A 27,128-nucleotide genomic window follows, 5' to 3' on the forward strand; every position below is an offset into this window, starting at 1 on the left:
CCTGCCACCATGCCCAGCTAATTTTTGCATTTTTAGTAGAGACAGGGTTTCACCGTGTTGGCCAGACTGGTTTTGAATTCCTGACCTCAGGTGATCCACCCTCCTCGGCCTCCCAAAGTGCTGGGATCACAGGCATGAGCCACCACACCCAGCTGAATATATTTTCTAGGTGTGTACAACATGAGGAATTTAAGACCAGCCTGGGCAACATAACAAGACGTCATCTCTACCAAAAATCAAAACACTTAACCAGGCATGGTGGTGTGTGCCTATATTCGCAGCTACTCAAGAGTGTGAGGCTGAAGTGTTGCTTGAGCCTGGGAGGTGGAGGCTGCAGTGAGCTGAGATCGTGCCACCAAACTCCAGCCTGGGCAACAGCGCATCTAATATAATATATACATATATATATATTAGAGAGAGAGAGAGAGAGACCGTGACTAAGAATGCCTAATCTCCTGGGAATACAGCCCAGCCGGTCTCAGCCTCATTTTGCCCAGTGCCTATTTGAGATGGAGTCGCCCTGGTTCAAATGCCTCTGACCATTGAGGTAGACTTCTACAATTACTAAGACTCTGGGAGAGTCTGGGAGAGGGTAATAGCAGTGCCATGCTAGTAGTAGAAAAGGGGAGATGGGGAAAAGACTGATAAAATTATCTTCTGTTAAGGTTCAAACTATGTCATTTCGAATTTCCCTCCAGCTGTTGAGAGTGCTGTTAGATTTAGGATACATCATTTAAATGCCAGATTGAGCCCATCTGGTTGCTTTCATGGAACAATATGTAGGAATAGCCTTCTAAGTCTTTTTGGAAACTCAAAAGTGTACCTTTATTAGGTGGGGAATTGGAACTGCAAAGTGGTAGTACAATTATATTTGTTAATCAAGTGGAAGTTAAAAAAATTACTGACAGGTTTTCCATCTCTTATTTTTATACTGTAGTTTTAGTCTTGGTTGAGATATATGCATAAACATCACTATCGCCTGACATGCATCACCCAGGCAAGTACATAGTGTGACCCTTCCGACAGCTTAATTTCTTGAGGAAAAATGATACAATGATGATCCCTAGTACATTTAAAGAAATGTTGTTGGACAGGAAGTCATTCAGCTTACCTTAGAAAGCCTGTCTGAGTTGGAACCGAAGGAAATTGTTCATTTCCTTAACTCCTTCAGGCTACTAACAGGCCACCTAATGCCCTAGAAGGTGTAATTTGCTAAGGGACTCCTGTAAAAAAAAAGAAAAAAAAAAAGGTATAGTCTGGATGCTTTAGGTGCTCTTCCTGATCTCTAAAACAAGGCATCCCAGGTAGAGAAAGTGAGGACCAGTTGGCACTTAGGGAAGCCAAGTTCTTCCAGACATATTTCAGTTGCCAGTAGTTCTTCAATGGCTCAGAAGAACCAATGGGATATGCCAGTTGCTTTGGACACAGTGTGGCCAACATAACCATTTTATCCAGGCATTCTCTTGTTAAATAGCTGGCATTCACCAGGTGGAGAGCCTTAATGATGCCATTTTTTCAAAGGTAAGATTGGGTAGTTCTTGTGCCGTGATCTTGCATTTGAAAAGATCTTGAGTTATCTTACTAGATTTTCAGTCAATGGCTTTGCATGATTAGGAGACTATATTTGTGCTTCAACATAATAGTCAGGGCTTAAATGTATTGCCATAAATAACCTTGTTGTGAGCCATTACAAAAAAGAAGAAGAAGAGGAAGAAAAGTAAGTAAGCAGGAGGCAGCAGTAGTATCTGGATGCCAGATGGCATCAGCTTAGCAATGGGGTTTATTGAATAAGAAGCAAAGGGAAATTCCTGTCATGCATCTATGTGAACAGAACCCACAAGGAATTAGATGCATATAGAAAAGCCAATAAGAGTCACCATGGTGATTCTGTAATCATTAAATGCCTTGTTTACCTTGTTGAAAATAGTATTTAAAGATATATTTAAGCATATGTTTTCATTAGTCCATATTTATACTCAATAAGTAGTCTAAGAATGTAGATGACTTAACTCAGTGGTTAAGAATGTGAATTAATATTTTTTTAAGTGGCTAGAAATGTTAATTGTGTGGCATGTGTTTTTATATCCCTCCTCAAAATGTAGTGAACCAAACATCATTGATGGGTCCATATAGTGTTACTATTTATATTCTAAATACGAGATACCTGAATTATATTCTCTTCATGAATCTCAGGCCACAGAAAAGTAATGAGGAATATCTTGTTTATGTATAGAAACAGGTGAGATGATTCATGATTCTTAAGAAATCTAAGATCAAGAAATTTAAACACTTCACAGATTATTCAATTAACAAAAAGAATGTTCAAGGAGCAAAGAGTTGAGCATTAGAATTATAAGATAAAAAAAAGCACTTAATTTTGAAAACTGGCATATGGTAGAGCTAAAGCCTCACACTGGCCGGACAGCATCAACCCTTCCCCTACAATAGTCTCGACCTCTCTCATTTCCAACACTTTCCTTTCTGGCCTCCTCCCTATTATCTGCCGCAGCAAAGTGCTTAATATAATTTCTTGGGCTAATTCCGTATTCTAGATGACTTTAGAGAGCCACTAGACTTGCTAAATTGTTCACATCTCCTAATGATGGAAGCTAAACTCACCTATAAATTGCTTGCCCTATGCCATTCTATGTACCAGGTGCAGGTATTGCAAAAATAACCATAGTCTTTGCTCTCAAGAAACCTTTAGTGCATTCTTACCACAAGAGCAATAGGATTGTGACCAAAGTGTTGAGTACTGGTTGTCTATCCACAGACTGAAGAAATGAGCTAGCTGTCTATAAGAAATGCAATTTGATGTTTGGGTATCATAGCATGAGAGGGTTACTGATTTAAAAAGGAGTTCAGGAGACTTATTTATGGAATTTCCAGATTCTCTACTAGCATATGTTAGAATTTCATCTACCTCTAAGATAAAATATCAAATAGTTAAGCTACTACATGGTAATGCATAAACACAAGAAATAAATGATAAAAGAATATAATATATACATTGAAAAGGTTTGAGGGGGATGTTGATGTGAACTGATGTTTGACAGATTATGATCAAACTGATTTGAATCTGGCTTTGATTCCAAAACTAGTACTTGGGGAAAGATATATGATCTTTTTACATAGCAAGTGATCAGATATTTTGTATCATTATGTGTACCTCAGATATTCCTACCTATATGTTAAAAACAGGCTATAGAAGTCACAGATAATTTCCTAAAGTTGATTTTTTTCAGATGTATTCAGCTGCCAACTGTGTGAACTGGTGAGGGGTGAGTCTCAGTGTTTGTATGCCCTGACAAAGATACAATCCTGCTGGAATCAGAGTAAAAAACAAGTTGATTTTTTATCATACCTCCATGCAGGACAGCTCTGCACAGTGACTAAAAGTGTGGGCCCCAGAGACACAGAGCTTGTGTGTGAATCTTGACCTTGGGAGTCATTTAACCCCATATGCCTCCATTTATCACCTGTGAAGTGAGGATGATAATAATCTCTACCTCATAGGGTTCTTCTGAGGTTTAAGTTAATCTGTGTAAAGTACCTGGTATGCAGGAAGTGCTACGTATATAAAGTGCTGTTATGATTAGGCCTTTTCTAGCATCATTCATTTTCCTAGAGAATCTTTAAGGGAGTTATGATGTCTAATAACCACTTATTACAAATAGAGAAATTGAGGCAGCTGTTGTATCTGCCTCACACATCTTGTATCTAATGGCATTTGAGAGAGAACAACAATATTAACTCAAAACTCAGCTAGTGGGTTCCCAGCTCACACCACCTTACTGCTTTTCTTCGTCTACACTCCTGAGGATCTTTGAAGACTCACTTATAAGCACCATACTTTTGAGTTAGCCCAGAGTTTAAGAGACAAATCTTTATTTAAATAAAAAGAGATTTATGAGGAATTACAAAAATGAGTGAGAAAAGTTCAGAAGCTGCCTGGGTGAAAAAGCAACCTCTGTCTACTCTCAGTTAAATATACTTGATCTCCATACACAGAGACAGCAGAATCAATAATAAACTCAAGATCAGATAGAGCCATTTTTATGTAGTCATTAGAAAAGCCTTGATTGCAAACCAAGAAGTTCTAAATTTATCAGCCCCTCCCTCTGTCACCACAGTTGCTCATTCTGTAGCTACTTTCAGAAAGCTAAATCTGAACTGTTGCTTAGCAGAGCCCTAGAGAGTGACAAAGACAAATTAATGGGATCCTTGTGTGCCAAAATAAAGTATGCACCCTGTCACCACCAATATATGTTAAGTCCATTAAGGTCATTTTTAATGAACTGAACTTTTCATTGGAAAGCTTTGCCAAACGTGTTGAATTAAGGGAAAGAAACGTTCACAAAATTACAAGATAAACTAATTTCGTTCCATGTAAAGAAGAAATGGTACATGAAAAGTATTGGTTTCCAATATTTTAAATCTTTATCAAAGCCAGGGAAAATGATAGGCATTTAAACTACATTCCAATATTAAGCTGAGAACTACAAATGCAGTGATAGCATTGTAAGCTGTGATGGCATCTGAGTCCCTGGGATGTGGCCTTTTAAGCAGACTATTTTCAAGGAAAAGCAAAGCAAATTTTCAAATCCCGTTCTGTTCATTTAGGTCAGAAAAGCAAAGAGAAAGAAAGATGATCTGAAACAAGTGTCATATCCTCACTTTTCATTTCTGAAAAGAATAATTTGGCTTTATTTGTATCTGCTACGTGTAGTGAGTAGTCTTTCTTCCTTTTTCACCAAAATTGTATGGATGTTGGGTTTTAAAAAGTAGATAAAAAAGACAAAAGTTCTACTTTGGGTTTCTCTAACCTAGGAACAGTTCCAAAGTGCTCCAGCACTTCACTGTTGAGTAGCTGATGGTATGATAAGGCAGTGTTTGACCAGAGTCCTGTAAAAATTATTGAAGTCAGCATCTGTCTCAAAGCTGCCCCTTAATATTTTATTCTTCTAAATGACATTTTATTGATATTTCACTGAAGTGTGATAGACACAGAATTTCAACTTACCTCAAGCTACATAACTACCTAACAACCCATCAAGATGAAATTCAGCAGGCCTATACTGCCCAAGTATGGCTATAAGAAATATAAATGAATAAGCCCACAATAGCTGCTTCGTTTGGGTATAGTAACTCTAAGCTTTTCCTGCTGTAGGAGTTTCTTATGGTTTCTATAGCCATATGAAACTCCTATAGTAGGAAGAGGTTTGTATTTCCTCATGTGAAATGCCTAGAACAGAAAAGTATGACTTAGTTTCTTAGAGTCTTTTGGCTGTTGCTTCTTTATCTAGCTTGGTTTCAGTCTTTGGCCCTAAGAATAAGCACAGTACCAAGTCAATCATAACATTAACTCTTATCCTTCTGTTTATCAATCCATTATTTCTTTGAAAAATTATTTATTGAGCTCCTATTACGTGAAGTTCTACCTTCATAGAGATTTGGTCAAGTGAGGGGGACAATTATTACATAAAGATTTGCATTGTGATTATCAAAGACTGGTAGCTGTTCTAAGAAAATGGAAAGATGCTCAAAGAGGTTAATAGGGTACCTATTAGGCCTGAGGGTCAGTGCAGTAGTCTGTTCTCACATTGCTATAAAGAACTATCTGAGACTTGCCACTTTATAAGTAAAAGAGGTTTCATTGACTCACAGTTCCACAGGCTGTGCAGGAAGCATAGCTAGGGAGGTCTCAGGAAACTTATAATCATGGTAGAAGGAGAAGGGGAAGCAGGCACATCTTACATGGCTGGACAAGGAGGAAGAGGGCAAAGGAGGAAATGCTACACAATTTTAAACAACCAGATCTCGTGAGAACTCGCTCACCATCATGAGAACAGCAAGGGGGAAATCTCTCCCCATGATGCAATCACCTCCCCCAGATCCCTCCTCCAACACTGGGGATTATAATTTGACAGGAGATTTGGGCAAGGACACAAATCTAAACCATATTACCCTGCCCCTGGCCCCTCCCAAATCTCATGCCCTTCTCATATTGCAAAATACAACCATCCCTTCTCAACAGTCTCCCAATTCTTAACTCACTTCAGCGTTAACTCAAAAGTTCATAGTCCAAATTCTCACCTGAGACAAGGCAAGTCCATTCTTCCTATGAGCCTGTAAAATAAAAAATAAGTTAGTTACTTCCAAGATACAAGGGAGGTACAGGCATTAGGTAAATATACCCATTCCAAAAGGGAGAAATCAGCCAAAACAAAGGGGCTACAGACCCCATGCAAGTCAGAAACCCAGCAGGGCAGTCATTAAATCTTAAAGCTCCAAAATGATCTCCTGTGGCTCCATGTCTCACATCTAGGCTGATGCAAGGGGTGGGCTCCAAAGGCCTTGGGCATCTCCACCCCTGTGAAGTTGAGTGCCTGCAGCTTTTCTAGGTTCATGGTGCAAGCTGTCAGTGGATCTACGATTCTGGGGTCTGGAGGATGATGGCCCTCTTCTCACAGCTCCACTGGGCAGTGCCCCAGTTGAGATTCTGTGTGGGGCCTTCAATCCCACATTTCCCCTCCATGCTGTTCTAGTAGAGGTTCTCCATGACGTCTCTGTTCCTGCGACAGACTTCTGCCTTGACTCCCAAGCATTTCCATACATCCTCTGAAATCTAGGTAGAGGCTTCCAAGCTTAAACTCCTGCCCTCTGTGTACCCACAGGTTTAACACTATGTGGAAGCCTCCAAGGCTCATGGCTTGCACCTTCTGGAGCAGATGCCTGAGACATATCTGGCGCTCTTTAAGCCACGGCTGAAGCTGGAGCAGCTGGGACACAGGGAGCAGTGTCCCAAGGTTTTGCAGGGCAGTGGAGCCCTGGGTCTGGCCCATAAAACCATTCTTCCCTCTTAGGCCTCCAGGCCTGTGATAGGAGGGACTGCCACAGCTCTGAAATGCCTTTGAGGCATTTTCCCCATTGTCTTGGTTATTAACATTTGGGAAGGGCTGCTGTGAAGGTCTCTGAAATGCCTTCAAGGCATTTTCCCCATTGTGTTGGCTATTAAGATTTGGCTCCTTTTTACTTATGCCAATTTCTGCAGCTGGCTTGAATTCCTCTCTAGTGCTAGCTAGTATCTGTGGTGACACGAGACTAATCAATGAAGAGTAAGTTGTTTTTGTTTAACAGTATGTTAATAAAGTGATTATTTATTATTTCAGTGCATGCTTCTAACTCTATAATAGTCACTAATAAACTTTTAAACCACTTAGGGATTTTACAAGTGAATTTTATTGTCACTGTTTTCTATTTCATAAAAGAGACTGGTAATTACTCTAATTAAAGAATACTTTTTTTGTTAATGAAAGGAACAATTAAGCTTGCAAATAGGCCAGCCAGAAGCATACATCATTCATTTGCCAGGTGTGGTTTGTTGTTGTTGTTGATGTTTTAATTTCCTGAAAGGAAAGACTAAATACAGAATTCATGTCAGTTACTTCTGAAGTTTTCACCCATCTTTTAAAGAACTCATTTGTCAAACTTTTCTTCATTCATCCAACAGTAGTGGTGCTAACAAAAAGATTTTTTTTTTTTTTTTTGAGTCAGAGTCTCACTCTGTCACCCATGCTGGAGTGTGGTGGCACGATCTTGGCTCACTGCAACCTCTGCCTCCTGGGCCCAAGCAATTCTCCTGCCTCAGCCTTCCGAGTAGCTGGGATTACAGATGCCTGCCACCATGCCCGGCTAATTTTTGTATTTTTGTAGAGACAGGGTTTCACCATGTTGGCCAGGCTGGTCTCGAACTCCTGACCTCAGGTGATCTGCCTGCCTCGGCCTCCCAAAGTGCTAGAATTAAGGCGTGAGCACCCGGCCAACAAAAAGAATTTTTAAACTTCCCAAATTTTAACGTTTTTATTGTCCATTTTTACATGAAAGTGATTAACATAGTGATTTAAAAACAAAAATTTTCCCTCTATTTTAAATATCCCTCTTTAAAGCTTCTAGCTCAGCAAGTGCTGTTCAGGATGAGACTTCTAAACATTAGAATTAAACCTCCTAACTCGCTTGCCTGCCCTCTCACTGACCTCGCTTCCTCCCACTTGTGGCCAGAAAACTCAAAATACTAAATACGGAGTTGGGAGATCTAGGGACCTGGGGAAAAGCCTCCTATGAAAAACAGTTATTATTCATTTGGCCATTTGCACTCTCAGATATTTTTCTTTTGAAACATAATCTCCTGCCTTCAGTAAGAGAGATTATATTATATCATACACTGTATGCACTAGAGAAATTAAGATGACTGCCAAAGGACAGCACCACTTAAAAACCAAATTGTTTTTAATTGGTGTGAACTCGATGAAGACCTAAGGATAGTGGATTGGGAGATAAGCCAGTGAGGCTGTTTCACATTTGATAAAACTCTCATTTGGGAGACATAAAACAGACGTTTATTGTTTTTGCTATTAACCCTAAATGTCTAGATAGTAAAAAATTACACACATGTGCATGCGCACATATGTATGTATATGTGTGTATATATATATATGTGTGTGCATGTGTATATATGTTTTAATTGAAGCATGATGCCTTAAAATGAGTTTCAACCATTGCAACAAGTTCATGGGGCTTCAGTAGAATGGCCTTTCTGTTTTATGTGCTTTCGGTGTATCTTCTTAGTTCTGGAATGACATCAAATACGAAGTCATTCATATTATAGACAAGCAGAGCTAAGGGTCTAGTTTGTGCATCATTTATATTCTAGATCTTATCTGGGGTTCACTTAGAAAACACCAATCAAGTTGGCTACTTGTCATATTCCATAAGCTTATATATGTGAAAAGAGATGGAAACTAAGACCTAAAATAAGTTTGAGGATTATCTATGGATCTCAATGTGTTTGTATCTCTACCAAATGTTTTTTCCTATAGCAGGGGTTGAAAAGCTATAGTCCACCGGCCAAATCAAGACCCTTCCATCACCATCTCATCACTTCCTTTTTAAAACTAAAGTTTTATTGGAACACGGCCACACTAATTTGTTTACATATTTCATTCCACAATGGCAGAGTTGAGTAGTTGCAACAGAGTTCACACAGTGTGCAAAATCTAAAATATTTTCAATCTGGCCCTTTACAGAAAAAGCTTGCCAGCCCTTGCCTTGTTATAATGGTTCCTAAAGAGGGCTCTTTATAAGCAACAGAACCATAATTCTTATTGCATAGAAAAAGCTTGTAGGGTGCAGTTCTTCTTAAGATCTTGCCATCTTTCTGATTCGAAAACAAAATTTGGTACCACACTATTAACGAAGTGTTATTCATCACACCGTTGTCAAAGTTGGCAGGCTAATCATTTGCTTTTGTGTCTTTCTTACACACAAAATAGTTTAGCATGCATTTTCCTTTGTGTCTGCACCTGTGTGGCAAAATTCGGTGCTTGTGTATCTGTTAGGATTCTTGTCACAGGAGCCAGGCAGGTGGATGTGGATGTGTAATAAAAGGGTTAAAACGATTTTGCTGGCAGCTTTTGGTTTTATGTTCCTAAAAAGCTCCTGCCAGGGCATTATTTAAAGCAAGAAGACTTTTTAATATTTTAGAATACCATTTTTTTCCAAGTTCTCTACATGCAAAAAGTGGAACAAAGAAGTCAAAAAGGTGAGAGGGAGGTGAAATTGTGATGAGATTTTCTTGGGATAATTCTGGGTGGCCATTCTACCCTCATTCACCTTCCTGACAAGGCTATATGGGGACCTTTGTTCTCTCCTAGTGGATGACTCTTCAAAGGTAGCTGGGGTCGGGCCTTTCTCAAAGAGTCTCTTGCCATGCCTCAGAGCACTGAGTGCTATTTTGGGGGAAGTCTTATCTTCTGAGCAGACCACCCCTGTTCCACATGAAGCCCAGGCTCAGGTCCAGGCCACATGTTTGTTGTGTTCCTTCCAGTTTGAAAACTTGGATCAGTTTGCTGTTAGAATTTCAATTTCCCTGAACCAGATATGAACCATTTGCACTTGCTAGCATCTAATGCTATAACCTTCTTATCAGATCTTTCATTGTCTGCCAAAGTCAAGGTTAAGGAGCCAGGTTTGCATGCCTCCTCAGCATGACTCCCTATGAGAAAGCAATAGGATCATGGAAAAAATGAAAAATAAAAAATCATCCCAAAGTTTTTGTCTGAATTATACTAACTTTTTGAAACTATTAGTGGTTCCTTCTGGGCTTTTTTTTTTTTTTTCCTTAGGTCCCTCTCAAGGTCATTATAGTTATGGTCATGGTTGATTAATGAAGGTGGGAGGACATTTTTGGAGATTCGGGTATTTTTCTACATTCTAGAGAAAAACTCAGAAGTTCTTACTAATGTAGCTTGTTTTAGGGGACTGGGTGTGAGGATGTTGAGCACACTTGTCTGAATGCAAAACCTCTCATTTACAGTGGTATGCCTGTGGATTTACATTTGTAGCACAGCTTTTCTCTATGATATAAAAAGAATTGGAGCTCAGGCTAATTCAAAGAATGTGTGAGGAACAAGACTTTGCACCATTCTTGGAAACTTACACACAAAAATACCTTCTTATACATATAAATAAATCTCGGGAAGCATATTGAACAAAGAAAGTTATAGAATATGAGACCCAGACTATTTAAAAAAAAAAAAAAACTTCCTTAAATATCTCCAAGGGCTTATTTTGTTATCAGTATCAGTCTGCTATAAGAATAGCCAGCCACTTGCAAGAGGCACAAGTGCTGGTGTCACAGGGCAAACCCCAAAACTGAGGTCCAGCCTTGGTGGGACCTCATGGGTTCTTGGCTTCATGCAGGAAGGAATTCAAGAGCTAGCTGACAGAGCAAAGTGAAAGCAAATTTATTAAAGTAAAGGAATAAAAGGGTGGCTACTCCATAGGCAGGGCAGCCCTGGGGGCTGCTGATTGGCTATTTTTATGGTTATTTCTTGATCATATGCTAAACTAGGGGTAGATTATTCATGAGTTTTCCAGGAGAGGAATGGAGAATTCCTGGAATTGAGGATCCTCCCCTTTTCAGACCATATAGGGTAACCTCCAGACATTGCTATGGCATTTGTAAACTGCCGTGGCACTGGTGGGAGTGTCTTTTTAGTATGCTAATATATTATAATTAGTGTATAATGAGCAATGAGGACAACCAGAGGTTGCTGTCGTTGCCATCTTGGTTTGACAGGATCTGGCCGTCTTCTTTCCAGCATCCTATTTTATTAGTGGGGTCTTGTAAAACAAATTCCTATCCCACTGGAATTTAGAGCGAGGAGAAGAAACCACCAATTCCCTGCTTGGAAGAGCTTCCACTGTGGGTACAAAGCAGGGAGCAAGCAGGTGGCCTCTGGAATGTCTTGCAGCTGGGAGTTCATGTGACCTTCATGAAGCAAGCAACCCAGAAACAGTGGCAAAATCGCTTATGAACTAAACTGAAGCACCATCACTGGACAGGGTGGAGGAGCCCTGAGCACCCCTGGGACATTTCTGGGCAGTGGAGGCAGGTGGGATGCAGCCCCTCACAACCCCCATAGCCTCCTGCCTGGGGCTTCTCATCCTGTTCTCTTGTTTGCTTGCTGACTGCAGGTTCATCCCAGAGGCCTGGTCGGCCTGCACAGTCACCTGTGGTGTGGGGACCCAGGTGCGAATAGTCAGGTGCCAGGTGCTCCTGTCTTTCTCTCAGTCCGTGGCTGACCTGCCTGTTGATGAGTGTGAAGGGCCCAAGCCAGCATCCCAGCGTGCCTGTTATGCAGGGCCATGCAGTGGGGAAATTCCTGAGTTCAACCCAGACGAGACAGATGGGCTCTTCGGTGGCCTGCAGGATTTCGACGAGCTGTATGACTGGGAGTATGAGGGGTTCACCAAGTGCTCCGAGTCCTGTGGAGGAGGTAAGAAAGGGGACTCTGGCTCAGATCCCCGCCAACTTCTTGCTCTTTTTCTCTCTCTTCTCTTCCTGCATGCAGCTGGGTCATGTGACTGCCTCAAATCCAAGAATGATAAGTAGGACTAGGAGGGGAGGCAGCCATTCTAAATGTAAAGCACACTGAATGAAACACAGATGTATTTCTTTCTTGGCTCCAGTGGCTCTCAGACTGTCAGCTGTGAGTGGCCAGTACAACAAATGCTTTGGCTTTCAGTTGTCATTCTGATGTCTTGCAACATATCTTCGTGTATCTGGCTGAGAAACACAGTTGACACTGAGCTGGCAGTGCTCTCAACATTGTTTTATTGATCTCTGCCCTTGCCTCAGTGCATGCCATGTGAACCAAGACCCAAGAACTAGTCGGAGTACCTCCAATGTACTCAGCTGATTTCCCAAAGTAATAATCTGTTTACATCTTGAGGAAGAGTGTCTAAAAGGTAACTGATACGGTGGTTACCTGGAGCTGGAAAGGAGTTTAAAGATCAAAGTCTGACCCCATCCCCATCTTACAGATGAGAAAACTAAGAGAGGAACAAAGTGATTTGTTCAAGATCATACAGCTGGTGAGCAACAGAGCTGGGAGTAGGACAAAGCGTTCCTTTCTCTGTCTAGTGTCTTTCCATCATACCATACTTCTTTAAGCACCTAGAGAATTCTTGAAGCTTTCTCATTATGAGTATTAGTTAACTCATGTTAAATGTTTCCACATATATCCACCTGGTTCTCCTTGGTGTATTCAATGGTGATAGAACAGTAGATTCAGTGACTCAGATGTTATGAACAGGATTGTAGTGGCAGAGGAGGGCATTGAAATCAACAATTGATTCTTCAAGATTACGATCTTTCTTCTCGCTCTAAAAATATGGTAGATTCATATTGACACCATCTCCTATGTCTAATCCCAAGAGAGATTTTAATAGATGAGGAAGTGCCAGATCTTTCCCTGGCTATCAGTAACCCCTTTGGGCATGCTGAGATTCTGTTTTCTCAGCAAAGATTCTCAATAGTCGGAGGAAAAAAGTACTAAAATGATTTCCCAAAACTGTTTTCTAAACCATGACATTTTAGAAACTTTGAAAATGCGTCTTTTGTCGTGATTGAGAACGTAAGATTAAATGTGCCACACTGTTCACATGTAGTTGAAAAGGAATGAATAGTGGAACAAGTACTAGCAAAGAATCAATTTTCTCCAGCAGGTCTTTTGTAAGCGTTTAATAGTCCTGACCTCGAAGTTCTTGTTTGTTTCCATGTCTTCCAGTTTCAAACCCTGGAATTCTGAAGTGTTTTAATGGAGAGCCCTGGTATGTTAAAACCTAAATTCTTATGTTAAAACAAACGATTCTGGAAGACAGTTTCCTGGAACTCAGTGAATGTAACTGTGTTCATTTGGGACTCTTCACTCACTTTGAGGACATCTTTTCTTTCACGCTTAATGAGAGAGAAGTGTTAAATAAGCTTTGGTGATCTCTGGAGCCTGGGCAGGAGCTGAGAGATCAGGTAGAAAGGCTGTTAGCCAGTGGCTACAGTTGCTTCTTTCCAACATAACAGATGACTCAGAATTCAGATGGTTGTGCTTTCATCCCCAATTTCCATGATCACCTGAATTGAATGATCATTATTTCTAGTCTAAAACAAATGTGCTTTAAAACATTATTTATGATCTCTCAGTTATGGTTCTCAGTTACAAGTCAAGCCTGGAACTTTATGAACAGATGGAAAAAATAGATGCAGTAATGGAATATATAAATAACCAGATACCTTTTTCTTTAAGAGTCTAACCATTCTGCTGACCAACCAAGGGTATAAAATTCGAAGTGTCGAGTGTATGTGGAATGTATTTAATTTAAAATGTTTTCAGAAGATATTGATTTAGAAATAAGACTTGGATGTTTGAGATACAATTGATCTCTACCTATAGAAATGAAGTGTTTTTATATAACATAAATTGTACATCCTTTATATTCAAGGCAGGGTATGTTACTGAAATTTCTTGGGTCTTTAAATGTCAACAACGGAACACACTTACCTTCAGTTATGTCACTGTGCCAAGGTAATATATTTATGCCTAAAATGTGAGAGTTGAAAATTCCAAAGTGATGAAAATATGCTTGGGTTATATGGTCCATATGATGCCCATATGCACTAAAAAATTATTTTGGTATATAGGACATGTATATTTTTCAAGTCTTTGGCAGTAAGATTTTACTGTGTTATCAACTTTGATGTTTCACCAAGATGTAACCCACAAGGTAATATATATTTTTAATTATTTCTGCTGAAGCCAACAAAAAATGTGCAGGATTAGTAAATAGATTTTAAATCAATTTTGGGTTGTAGGGCCGGTCAGGCTAATTTTATTGTTTTTGTAATCTCAAGAGATGAGATTGGATAGACATAAAAGTAACCTTTCACCTAGCAGAGGTAGCAACCAGAAGGAACTAGTTAGTAATTTAGTCTGTAGTTGGTGGCTGCGTTTCCCTGAGCTGTCATCAAATATCATGTAACAATTATGCTATTCTGGGAGATATAAACACTGAAAATCCCATTTTCTGGAAGATCGCATGTGAGCCTAACCTGCTCAGATCTGTATCCTGTGTCCCACTATCACCTCCTTGTTAGATTTTAATTTCCCACATATGAACTGTAGGTGTTATCAAGGAAAGCAACTCTGAGCCCAATCAGCTTTATTGTATTGAACTCCTAGACAGTAAAATCCACATTAAAATCTAGCTGGGGGAAAACTTGACATTGACTTCAGCAAAAATGGAAGATGAAGCCTTGTACCTGTTGTTCCCCTTTTCTTACAAGTCCTCTCTCCTTTTTGCTTCTGTCAAGAAAAGAAAACCCAGAATCATCAACTACTGTGCTTAAACATGTTCTCTGTCGGTTTACAATGTCCTCCTAAGAGCATGTATTAGCTGTTTTGGAAAGAGCACAAACTTGATGAGCTAACTTCTCACGTCGTGCCTGCCTCCCATGGGCCAACTCTACTGTGAACTCTAAGGTGAAACCCTCAGAATTTTTCCCTCCTCCAGCTTCCCACACTCCCAGTTCCAGGGCGGCTCCCTCACTCCAGGTTCATCCTCCCCAGGCATCCCATTCCCACCTCCCCTCAGCCTCAATTGCATGCTGTGCTTAGAATGCCCTGCCCTTTAGCCATTGCATTTGTTCATCCTACAAAAATGTATTGAGTGTTGACCACAGGGCTGACCCCAGATACTACTTAATTATGACAGAACTTCTGTCCTTAGCTTCACCCACCACCCTGGGCTCCACCTAAGAAGGATGAGGCAACTGGTCCCCGTGACAACAGAGATTGAACGCACAGCGTTGGGGAGGCCTAGTGCCTTGTTTTAGAATACTTTAGATTAGAATGTAGTAACTCTGGAATGCTTCTTAGTCTCAGCACTTCATTACCCCCTGAGTTATTTTAATTTCTGAGCTATGATTATTGGTTTAGGGTAATGTAAATTTGTGTTTGACAAACCTAAGGGAGGAAATTATTGGTGTCTTTCTAGAAAGGTAGCCCTTACTTTCCCCATTCCTTGCAGTCTTAGAAGGGCCTAAGTTCTTTTTTTTTTACAAAATGGAACCACTTTAATTAAGGCTTTTAGTTTACATTTGTCCACCTCAAAGTAGTTGTAACATTGGGGTGCTCAGTTTAAATATTGTGGCTCACTGTTGGATAGACACAATCTTTACATCCAAACATTAATGCATACAAAGCAACAAGGCATTGTTAAATAAAACAGCAATAGTTACTGCAAATTAGGCCTTGTGACCAATTACATATGATTAAAATTACTTCCCACATTCACATCCACAGTACTCGTCCACCATTTAACATCTCAACCAAAATGTTACACATGTAAAACAATCACTAACAGGCAAAAATACTAAACCTGTATATTTGGGATTGCAAATACACTTATGCATGAGCAAGGAAGCAATTCACAGTGATAATCCACAGCTGCAGAAGCCTGAAAATGATTTGTAAAAATTGTTAAATCATTAAAAAATTGTTTGAAAATATACACTTCTTGTCGTAGACACCCACTGTACATATAACTATAAACATTGTTCCTTATATAAACAAAAAAGGGAACACATAATAAGAAATTTGAAAACTCTGGACGTTTCCTTCCCAACAGATATTAAAGGCAGTGTCTTTAAGACATTATACTGAAAGGACTATCGTATTTTAAAGACAAGATCACTGTCTCCATAGGTTTTTAAAAAAATTTTAAAAACTTTATAGCTGTATTAATCAAAGCACTTATTTTGTACAATAATAATGACCTTAAATTTCTTTTAACAAAAACTACAATAAACTACAAGTATCAAAGAAGCAAAGTTATCTGGAGTAGTCCACATAGGAGCTCTTTGGACTTTCTTTTATTATGCTACAATAGTGATGCTTTTACGATTTATATTATTGTACTCTCCTATACAAAGTATGAGGCAGGGGTAGGGTATTCAGTACACCATTTTCATACGTATACAACATTAGTGGATGAAGAATGTCTCTTAGCAGTAATAATGGATGTAGCCTCTGCTTTTACCAGCTGCATACTCTAGGACTATTATATAAGGAAAAATCTCTCTTGTGATACTGGAAAGTGATTAGAATGTGCAAACTGATGTAGTAGCTTTCATCTGCCTCTTGAGGGGTTCCACCACAGGAAAGTCCATTTAAGATGTTGCTAGGTTTAACAAAGTTGGAATGCTGGCACTGCTGAATTGGGCAACAGTTCTTCAGACCTCACTCAGAGCTGCAATGCATTTAGTACATTAAAGCAGCTGACATGAGGACTTTTCGCGAGCCTTCCCAGGCATAGAGTTTTTCTGTTAATTTGCCACACTAGGTCATAAAAGATCTCATTAACATTTATTTTTGATTTTGTAGAAGAATCTAAGAATGCACAGTTGTTCCATTGTCTGGCTAGATTTCAACCTTGTTCCTTCCCTACAACTCTTTCATCTTCCAAGTCATCCTTATTACCAACAAGAATCATTGGAACATCATCAGTGTCTTTAACTTGAAGAATCTGTTCTCTCAAGTCTTGCAAATCATTAAATATGGGCTGTGCTGTGATGGAATAAACTAATGCAAAGCCTTGTCCATTTCTCATGTACAAATCCCTCCTTGCTATAAACTGTTCCATTCCTGCAGTATCCAAGATTTCAAGCCTATACTGTTGTGCATCTACTTCAACTTGCTTTCTATAAGAATCTTCTATCATAGGATCATATTTTTCAACAAAAATTCCTTGAACAAATTGTAGAGTCAAAGCAGAGTTTCCAACGCCTCCTGAGCCAAGAATGACTAACTTATACTTATGCATGATGCAAACTTGTAGAAACCTAGTACTTCTCACACTGTCACCGGGTTCCCGCAGCCAGTATCACTCCCACGCTCCCTCCGGATTGCTACTCGCGACTCCACAGCAGTCCTGCCGCTGCCGCCACCACTCCGGCTGGTTTACACACCTGACTCTGGGCGAGGTTTGGCAGTGTCCAGAAGGGCCTAAGTTCTATCAAGAAGGAGTTCACAAAGTGGAAACACAGGTCACATTACTCACACACCTGATACAGTCACTTTCAAGTAAAGCATGTGACAAGCCCATGGCCCACTTCCTGCCTCAGGATCGTTGACCCAATTTCATAAGGTTTTCAACAGATGAATAAAGCCAAAATATGTTTTATTTTAGAGTCTCATTTAGAATCTCTTGAATACTACCAAACAGGTAAATGAGTTAAAAATTTAACTTCTAAGATAACCACAGCTCTAGATTCTGCATGGGGTAGAAAATTACATCCAGTGACTTCTCGTCACTACCTTAATAATGCTAGACTATTCCAGTGGGAAGTATCAGTGATTACATCAACAGTTTCTTATGAAGTGTTTGGCTGTGTCATCATGCCATGAATTTCAAATGGCTCATCCGAGCTGCAACCAGGAGAACACCGTGCAGTCAGCATTACAGAATATAATGGAATAATTTGAATGTCTAATAGAAATCTCAAATGCTCCACCCTGAATTGGCCATGATATATTTAAATTAAATCTTGAAGCTCATAAACAATTTAGAAAAAAGACAATATAAAGATACCATCACAGCCACAAGGTAAATATTGTGATTCATTTTTTATTTTTATTTATTTATTTTTGAGACGGCGTTTTGCTCTTCTCACCCAGGCTGGAGTGCAATGGTGTGATCTCAGCTCACTGCAACCTCCACCTCCTAGGTTTAAGCAATTCTCCTGCCTCAGTTTCCCGAGTAGCTGGGATTACAGGTGTGCATCACCACAGCTGGCTAATTTTGTATTTTTGGTAGAGATGAGATTTCACCATTTTGGCCAGGCTGGTCTCGAACTCCTGAACTCAGGTCATCCGCCCACCCTGGCCTCCCAAAGTGCTGGGATTACAGGCATGAGCCACTGCGCCCGACTTTGTGATTTTTTTTTTTTAATGTTTAATTTCTCAGACTTACAAGGAAGAAAGATGATTTGGATTCCGGTTGAGTCATTTTTTAAATGATGGTCTTCCTAAGTGGACTAGATTAATGTCACATCAGCCTAGCAGGTATTAGCCGATGATTGAGCTGATGACTTCTTGGAGAAACACAGGGTATGTAGGAGGAGAGCAGCATGATGGGTCTGCTCTCCCAGACTATATGTACTATATGTACTATACTAGGTAGTGTCTGATGAAGCAATGCAGAAAATAAAGCAAGGCAATATGTGTGTGTTTATATATATGCTAAGTACATGGATAGTCACAGACTCTGCTATAACTATATATAAATGTCTAGCTATAGATAGGTATCTTTAAATGTAAGTATCTTTATATACACAGCTATGTATGGCTGAAGGCAAATTAGTGAGAATGTCCTGTCTTGCCTCTTCACTTAAACTGAACTCTGCTGAAATGATTCCAGACAAACGCCTAGGTTATTCCGAAAGATCTCCGGGGAAGTAGATATGACAGCCTCTTAATGTTTTTAAATATTAAGTCTATTGGTCAGTGCTAAGGGCACAGCCATCCTCAGCTTTACCATTTACAGCTGTATGACCTTAAGCAGGTCTTTTCACCCTTCCCAGCCTGTTTTCTTATCTGTAAAATGGGGATAAAAATGCTGCTTACTTTGTGCAATTGTTGATGCATGCCAAGCTCTTAGCCTTGGTACCTGGTTAATAGTGGTCATCCTGTAAATGTTAGCTATTATTATGACTGGGCATCAAAATGAAATGTCTGGTTATTACATTGCTCATTTAAATGTCTCCACAAGGGGGCCAGATGCAATGGCTCATGCCTGTAATCCCAACACTTTGGGAAGCCGAGGTGGGCAGATCACTTGAGGTCAGGAGTTCAAGACCAGACTGACCAGCATGGTGAAACCCCATCTCTACTAAAAACACAAAAATTAGCCGGCTGTGGTGGCACACACCTGTAATCCCAGCTACTCAGGAGGCTGAGGCAGGAGAATCGCTTGAACCCAGGAGGCAGAAGTTGCAGTGAGCTGAGATCGTGCCACTAAACTCCAGCCTGGGCGAGATTCTGCCTTGAAAAACAATTTAAAAATAAAGTACAATAAAAATAAGCATCTCTCCAAGGGCCCTGCAGACCACCTTGGAGAACTTCCCAGTGTGCCAGTCACTGCTCAAACTGCTGTTTCACTAGCACTGAGTCAGGGCATGTGGGTGTCAGTGGAAAGGTTGTTTTCCATGGCTGTGGTTATTATGCATCTTATTCTCTTTCTTTGTTCCAACTTCCAAGGCTGCTGCCTTAGGTCACAAAAGAAATGAACCAGAATCAGAACGAAAAGAGCAAAGACTGGAGTCCTAGATTCAAGACCTCAAGAGCCTAGCAGTTTCCAGAATTCTGGATGTAAAACATGACCTTGGGCCTCCCTTCCAAATACAATAAACTCCTATCGATTAAAATACAAGATGTGAAGTTCTTAGGCCCTTTTTTGTCACCCTGTGCTCCTTATGCATTGATTTATCACGTTCCAGCATTGGTGGCATTAGCCTCGTGGCATTTTTTAAGCATTTCAAGAGTCTAGGTAGCAGCCTTTCTTCTGTGGAGGAGTTGCCCTCCTCAAGGAGCATGCTCCCAGAGGCAGCAAGCTTATGAGTACTTTCTCCCAGCTCGAGTGATGTTTGACAAGATTGGCAGTCCCGGGCTTTAAACTGCCATCCCTGACATGCAGCCAGAGTCCTACAGATCACAGGGACCTCCCACCAGCTGCCTTGTCCACACTTCATCACTCCCCCACACACACACCCACTTTGCACTCTGGCCTGACCGTGTGATTTGTACCCAGGTGTCCAGGAGGCTGTGGTGAGCTGCTTGAACAAACAGACTCAGGAGCCTGCTGATGAGAACCTATGCGTGACCAGCCGCCGGCCCCCACAGCTCCTGAAATCCTGCAATTTGGATCCCTGCCCAGCAAGGTAAGGGATGTGTGGCCTGCCCTGCTGTCCAGGGACACATACAGAACTGGGTGCATCTTTCAGTGGGCAAGACTGAAACACTTATTGTTACTCAGTGTTTTGAAAACCAATTAGCATCAGTTCAAACTTTTAGTCAAATCCACTTAAGTTTAATTGAAACCAGGGTTTTGGAATTCTAGCCCAATCAATGGTCATGCCAGAGTCTAGAAGATACTGTGCATGCACATGAGCCTGTGGCATGGCTGGTAGGTGTGTGTGCCACACAGTTGCTTTCCCCTAAAGGGAACATGAGGTGACCACAGACTTCATGGGTTCTGCCACCTTTGAGCCTGTGTCCTAAGCATTCACACTATAGTAATGAACTGATCTGTGAATTGCAAAACATAAGGACCTGAAGCAATTGGGTGGTATAGTTGATCCACTGTGAAATCTATATGCACACAGCATGCAGATTCATTATAGCATGCTCTGGCTGTGTGTGTGTCATTCCACATGCGTAAAATCAATTAGATCATTTCATTGTTCAGCCCTGCCTGGGTCTCATTATTATCCAACCTTGAGTCACAGCCTTGACTGAGCTAATCAATCCAATCACTGCTTCAGTCCATACAATTTTATGGTGTCTTAAGAAACTTGCCTTCTAGATACTTCTTTTTGAGCAAATCTCATCTATGGGTTTGGAAGGGAGACATTTAAGAACCAAAGCCAGACTTTCAAATCTGCTGATGGAATGAAGAAATGTTCCTGAATAGGGTCAGATCCTAGATAAAAGGGGGAATGCTGATTTCAAATGATAGTTTTTCTCTTTCTGCAAAGTGTGTCATGTAAGAAGCAGTTAATAACTGCATTGTTGTCAGGCATTTACAGTAGTTTGCTGGTCATGCTGACGCACTGCTTGTATTATTTCCCAGCTGGCTAGATTCCTTTCTTTGGGACTTGGAGGGTACAGATCATAGTCCTCCTGCAATCAGATGGAGGCACATCCCATGGTGACACTTCTCCTGCTAGTCACCAGAGTTGTTCTGTATGATGATCTGAATGGTGGACAAGGGCATCCTCTCTTCAAATACAGAAGTTAAGAGGGCAACTCATGCCACATTCTCCAAGTCAACCAGAAAATCAGTCAGCCACTGCTTTGGAGAAGCACCCCGCCGATGAGAACAGCAGTCAACAAGATAGAGTCCAAGTCAGGTCCAGTACATGAAATCCTGAGTAACCTCCTTTTCTATCCCTGCCCTACCTGGTTCCACATCTCTGTCCTAACTTCGCAGCTCTCTAGTTGTTGAGCCTGAGTGCATGGGCAAAGGGCACAAACTTCTATTTGACTACAGTCCTGTCATCTAGGAAGAAGTGGTATCGATTCAGCATGGAAAGCCTGCAAGGTTCTTTGTCAGGCAGCCAAGAGGCCTGGCTTCTCATCCTGCTGTCACCAACTAGCTCTGTGGCATAGGGCAAGGTGTCTGCCCTTTATGTTTCCACATCTGCAAAGTGAACTGGTTGTACATGATGATCTGAGGTCACCATGACTTGCTCACATGTCCCGTGATTCTTTATTTTGGAGGCAGAAGCATTAAACAGCTGCTTCTGCTGTGTGCTAATGATTGCTGTAATTTCTGTTCTGCTTATTTGCCATTATTTGAAAAATATGCAGAAGGGTCTTTCTAACCACATTCCTATGTTGTAACAACACCCAAATGCTGAGGCAGTGCTGAGGAGTCAGTGCCTGGGACTTGCTTAAAACTGCTGGGACTCGTGGTCCCCAAATCCTTCTCTGAGCAGCAAAAGGAATAAGACATGAGATGTTACTTCTCATTCTCAGAGTACTAACTGTGGTTAAGTTAGATACGGTTAGGTTATCCTGTGACCCTTTTGTTGACTCACAGGCAAGAACTGTTGTTGAGCTGAATGTATTTGCATTTGCTCCAGATAAACTCAGTTCTCTGATTTCCCAGGAGCCAACTGTCAAGCCAACAGGCAGGACCTCTCACTGGGCACAGCCAGGAGTTTCTTGGGTCGATCATACACGTTTAAACATTTGTAGAAGGTTGCTAATTATAACAATAAAGGGGACCAAATTATAATGGCCTAATCCCATCCCAGAGTCAAAATAGATTTTCCTTCTAAAAGTGATATTTGTATGGAGGTTCCTTTCCTGTGGAATATCTCACTCTGATGTTAGAGAAAAATCTCTTCTTCCCTTCTCCTGGTGTTCCATGTATACAGAAGAGAAAATGTGTTTGGTAGGAGCATAATATTGTGTTGTTTTCCCACACAACCCACAACCTCTGTTCTGTTGGAAGCAATTTAGATCTTTAGTTCACAAGTCCTACCCCACATGGTTCAGCGTTCCCTGTACATTTTTGTGTATCTTCTGATGGGATGTAAGTTTCTAGACCGTGTCCTTTGGGGTCTTGGTCTGTGCTGCTATGCCCGTGTTTAAAAAAATACCATAGCATTTTCGGTGGGACATAACAAAATGACATTTCAAGTCTTAGCCGCTGGGCCTTTGTCTCTGAGAGGTCACCCCTTGGTTAAGATAAATAGCTTTCCCAGGCAGTCGTTAGTCCCACTGAACACCAGTTAGGAAGCCACTTTTTTTCTTGTATGTGGTCAGAGTTATCAGATCACATGGAGAATACGAAAGGCCCCAGAGGGCAAGTCCAAACTGTTTAGCCAGGCTTTCTAAGGTTAAACTTGACTTCTCTTGACTCTGTGTGATGGCAGGGATTGTTCAGAAGCACATGTCTAACTTTAACCAGGTTTAGGCAGATATATCCTCATACCTGGTTATTCACGACAGGAAGATGTTTTCTTGAGCTGAAAGTATTCTGATTGTTCCAATTTATATGTTTGTGTGCATGCAGTGCCTACATTTTTTAGAACACTTTTTTAAAATCGTTATTTTCTGTTTGAAGAGTACTAGATTTTAAAGTTCTTGCTATCAGCTTTGTGTCTGAATCCTCCTTTCTATATTTCTGACACCTAGTATAATGTTTGACACATAGCAGATGCTTATTAAGTGTTTATTATATAAATGAGTATAAAGGACCAGGGCAAAATTTATAGGTAGCAGTGTTTGGACCATATTATCAATGACAGCTGGGAAGACCTCAGTGCTTTCTCTCCTCTGCATCCTCCTTATCCCTTCTCTCCCACCTTCCAGATGCTGTTGATCCTTTCCTTAAGCTTAAGGCTTTAAATGCCAACTTAAAACATAAATAGCCTCAGGATTGAATCTTTTTTTTTTCTTTTTCTTTTCTTTTGAGACAGAGTCTCACTCTGTTGCCCAGGCTGGAGTGCAGTGGTGAGATCTCAGCTCACTGCAAGCTCCGCCTCCCAGGTTCACACCATTCTCCTGCTTCAGCCTCCTGAGTAGCTGGAACTACAGGCACCCACCACCATGCCCAGCTGATATTTTGTATTTTTAGTAGAGACAGGGTTACACCGTGTTAGCCAGGATGGTCTCAATCTCCTGACCTCATGATCCGCCCACCTTGGCCTCCCAAATTGCTGGGATTACAGGCGTGAGTCATCGCGCACGGTCAGGATTGAACCTTTTATGTTATCATGCATGTATGACAAAGTATCCCCCAAGTAAGGATACAAGGACAAGGTTTAATAGAAAAGAGAGGGAGAGGTGGAGGTTAAGTAAGTTATAGGCATTACCTAGGGAAGAGTTTGATTGTCAGGAAAGATTGAAAGTAGTATATGGAGGACAGATGTTAATCCCTTCACAATTTTGCCTAAGATTAACCATAAGAAGTTAGGACCATTTTTGCTCGTGAGCTGCCAGTGAGAATTTTCCATGAAAGTTAATGAGTAATTTGTGTGTCTAGAAGCCATATCATCCACCCATTCCTTCAGTGGTGGAATCAGCTGAAGGGAGAAATGCCCAAAAAGGACCTAAGAGCAGTTCATTAAAAAAGAAATCAGCCTCCCGTTCCTAATAAGGAGGTGTTCTGTGTTATTATTATACAAGGAATACATGAATATTCTCATTCTTTAAAACGCAAGCACAACAGGAGTAATAAAAAAAAAAAAGGTACACCTTCCCCTTTCACCACCATCTTCTTCAGTTCTAGTTCCTTCTACCCAGAGATAGCCATTGTTAATGCTTTGCTTTATACTTCCAGATATTTTTCTATGAATTTATATACATATAAGAACATATACAAATAGATAAAGCTTTTTCCCTTTGTAAATGGGATCTTACCGTGTGTATTGTTGGGAAACTTGATTTTGTCATTTAATATTATGCACTAAACATCTTTTACATCCCTGAGACACCAAAATAAAAGAATCAGCACATTGATTTAGACCTGCTCTGTCACTTTCAGCTATCTGACCTTCAAGAGGCCATACACCTTTTGAATCCTCAATTTTCTCATCTCTGAAATAGGAACATAGTAGACACTCAGAAAAATTCATTATCTTCTCCTTTCTTTTCATTTTCAAACTAGTACTTCTAGTTTAAAAGAAAACATGATTTTTAAAAATTCAGGCCTTAACTTGTATTAGATGTTTTTATTTACCTAAAGTCTTAATAATTAAGCTTTAGTCTGGGTGTGGTGGCCCATGCCTGTAATCCCAGTACTTTGGGAGGCCAAGGCAGATGAATTGCTTAAGATCAGGAGTTCAAGACCAGCCTGGACAACATGGCAAAACTCTGTCTCCATAAAAAATACAAAAATTAGCTGGGCGTGTGTTGGTTGCGGGGTGCCTATAGTCATACCTACTTGGAAGGCTAGAGTAGGAGGATCACTGAACCCAGGGAGGTCAAGGCTGCAGTGAGCTGTGATGACACTACTACACTCCAGGCTAGGTAACAGAATGAGACCCTGTCTCCAAAATAATAATAAGCTTTAACAACTATCTCCCTGGTTTACAATAGCAATGACAAGAGCAGCCCAAGGAAAAGCAGAAAGTACTACCTTTAAAAAAAAAGTGTATGACTGTTATTAATTATAGCATTTGATAGCCAGGCCAGTGTGTGTTGAAAAGATTTGGTAAACGTATGTGGAGGAGGGGAATGAAGTAAGCAATGAAAGCCAGATGCTGAAAATGAAGGAAATTCCAAGCAATTTCTGCAGCTTTGTTCTAACATACTTTTTAAACTAAACTTTTATTTCTGTGCAACAGAGAACAGCTGAGTGGTACAGAGTAGATAAACAGGGAAGCGGAAAAAAGCTCATAATTCCAGGAACAGTGCTTGGTTTCTGCCCTCCCCCTGCCCCAGCCCCAGTCTCTGTTCTCAGACCTAGGATGGTTCTTAGAACCAGCAAGAGCTATAAACGAAGCTTGAGAATCCCTGTTTGAAAGGAGAGAGTTAAGAAACATGTCTGAAAGGTCACAGAGTCTTCTCTTTAAAAGCATACTTCAGAATGCCTATTTTATTATACACTAACAAAATCCATGTATACTAGCAGCAAATGATTTTCAATTTCAAATTTTCTTTTATATTAGCTTACAATGGCTAGAGCAGAAGGTGCTGCCTTTTAACACAATCATATTTTAATTTATTTGATGGAGCTTTCAAAGCTTTGCATGTTCTTCCCCTGTGACAACTTGTTTTAAAGGTTACTGTTTCAACATGCTCTTGAAATATTGGTTTATCTTCTGTTGTACTCCTAAATTTCCATACGCTGCCTTTTGGCTCTGTCCATACTAACTTTTAAGTGCTTAAAGCAAAAGTACACCAGAGCTCACTGGCATCCACAGAAATTGAGTCCATATCCAGGCGCCTTTGAAGAGTTAATGCTGTTACTACTGCCTTCCCCTTGGTAAATTCAGATGTATCTTACACTGTCTCTCTCTTTTCTTCCGTTGATGGGTAGGAACCTACCATAGCCTGTTCCTTAATAGTTGGGCCTGACTGGGCCAGTGAGAGTCTCTTTTGTTTCTCTAGTGGGACTGTATTAGCCCAGTGATCACAACTGTCCCCAGCAGCATTTTGACATCAACAAGAGTAAAGGTCGTATGTTTATTTGCCTCAGGGCTAAAATCTTCATTTTTCCTAAAGATATTCCTTTCCATGTATGACCATGGAAAGGATCACCTGTTACATCAGCCTCGAATCTATGAGAAATAAGCTTTGATGATATTAGAAATCGCTTTGAAGCCAGGCATGGTGGCTCACGCCTGTAGTCCTACCACTTTTGGAAGCTGAGGTGGATGGATCATCTGAGATCAGGAGTTCGAGACCAGCCTGGCCAACATGGCAAAAATATGTCTCTACTAAAAATGCAAAAATTGACCAAGTGTGGTGGCTAGCCCCTGTAATTCCAGCTACTCAGGAGGCTGAGGCAGGAGAGCCACTTGAACCCAGGAGGAGGTTACAGTGAGCCAAGATGGTGCCATTGCACTCCAGTCTGGGCAACAGAGTGAGACTCTGTCTCAAAACTAAATAAATAAATAAATAAAGACAATTGCCTTCCATGCATATATTTAGTTGCTGCATGAGTTTGGGGTGAAAATCAAGGGGTTAGATCTACCTTCCCATCATGTCACCTGAAAGCATATATGATATGACTCATTCTAGAGAGATAGAAACATCAGCATTAGGAAAATCCATGCAATTACATCCTGAGAGGGAAGCTTTTCTGGTTTCTTAACATCTATGTGATTGGACAGCACCTTAGACCACATAATTCTGCCTAGACTCTGGGAAATGCCTTTATATAGACCATTGGTTAGAGTTAACTTTTTGCACAAATATTAAAGCAGACAGTGTTTTTGCATCCCAATTCAGGAAAAACAAAAACAAAAAAACAAATAACAAGCATTTTTGTGTCTG

General features: G+C 40.5%; 2 protein-coding genes across 3 annotated transcripts in view; one reads left to right on the forward strand and one right to left on the reverse strand.

The window, feature by feature from the left end:
• ADAMTSL1 (ADAMTS like 1) overlaps positions 1 to 27,128 on the forward strand; it is a 979,130-nt gene that overhangs the window by 767,243 nt on the left and 184,759 nt on the right. For both annotated transcript variants that reach the window (XM_033237422.1, XM_033237423.1), the window contains 2 exons: positions 11,539 to 11,840; positions 20,206 to 20,335. In XM_033237422.1, the coding sequence (XP_033093313.1) occupies positions 11,539 to 11,840; positions 20,206 to 20,335 (432 nt within the window). The remainder of the gene's footprint in view (positions 1 to 11,538; positions 11,841 to 20,205; positions 20,336 to 27,128) is intronic.
• Positions 554 to 17,265, reverse strand: LOC117098609 (ras-related protein Rap-1b-like). The gene is made up of 2 exons (XM_033237425.1): positions 16,830 to 17,265; positions 554 to 1,285 (listed from the first exon to the last, which is right to left on the reverse strand). The coding sequence occupies exons 1-2, from the start codon at positions 17,218 to 17,220 to the stop codon at positions 1,266 to 1,268; spliced, it is 411 nt and encodes a 136-aa protein (XP_033093316.1). The 5' UTR covers positions 17,221 to 17,265; the 3' UTR covers positions 554 to 1,265.

This window comes from Trachypithecus francoisi, unplaced genomic scaffold (assembly GCF_009764315.1).
Source record: "Trachypithecus francoisi isolate TF-2019V2 unplaced genomic scaffold, Tfra_2.0 Lachesis_group16, whole genome shotgun sequence".
Taxonomy (NCBI): Eukaryota; Metazoa; Chordata; class Mammalia; order Primates; family Cercopithecidae; genus Trachypithecus; species Trachypithecus francoisi.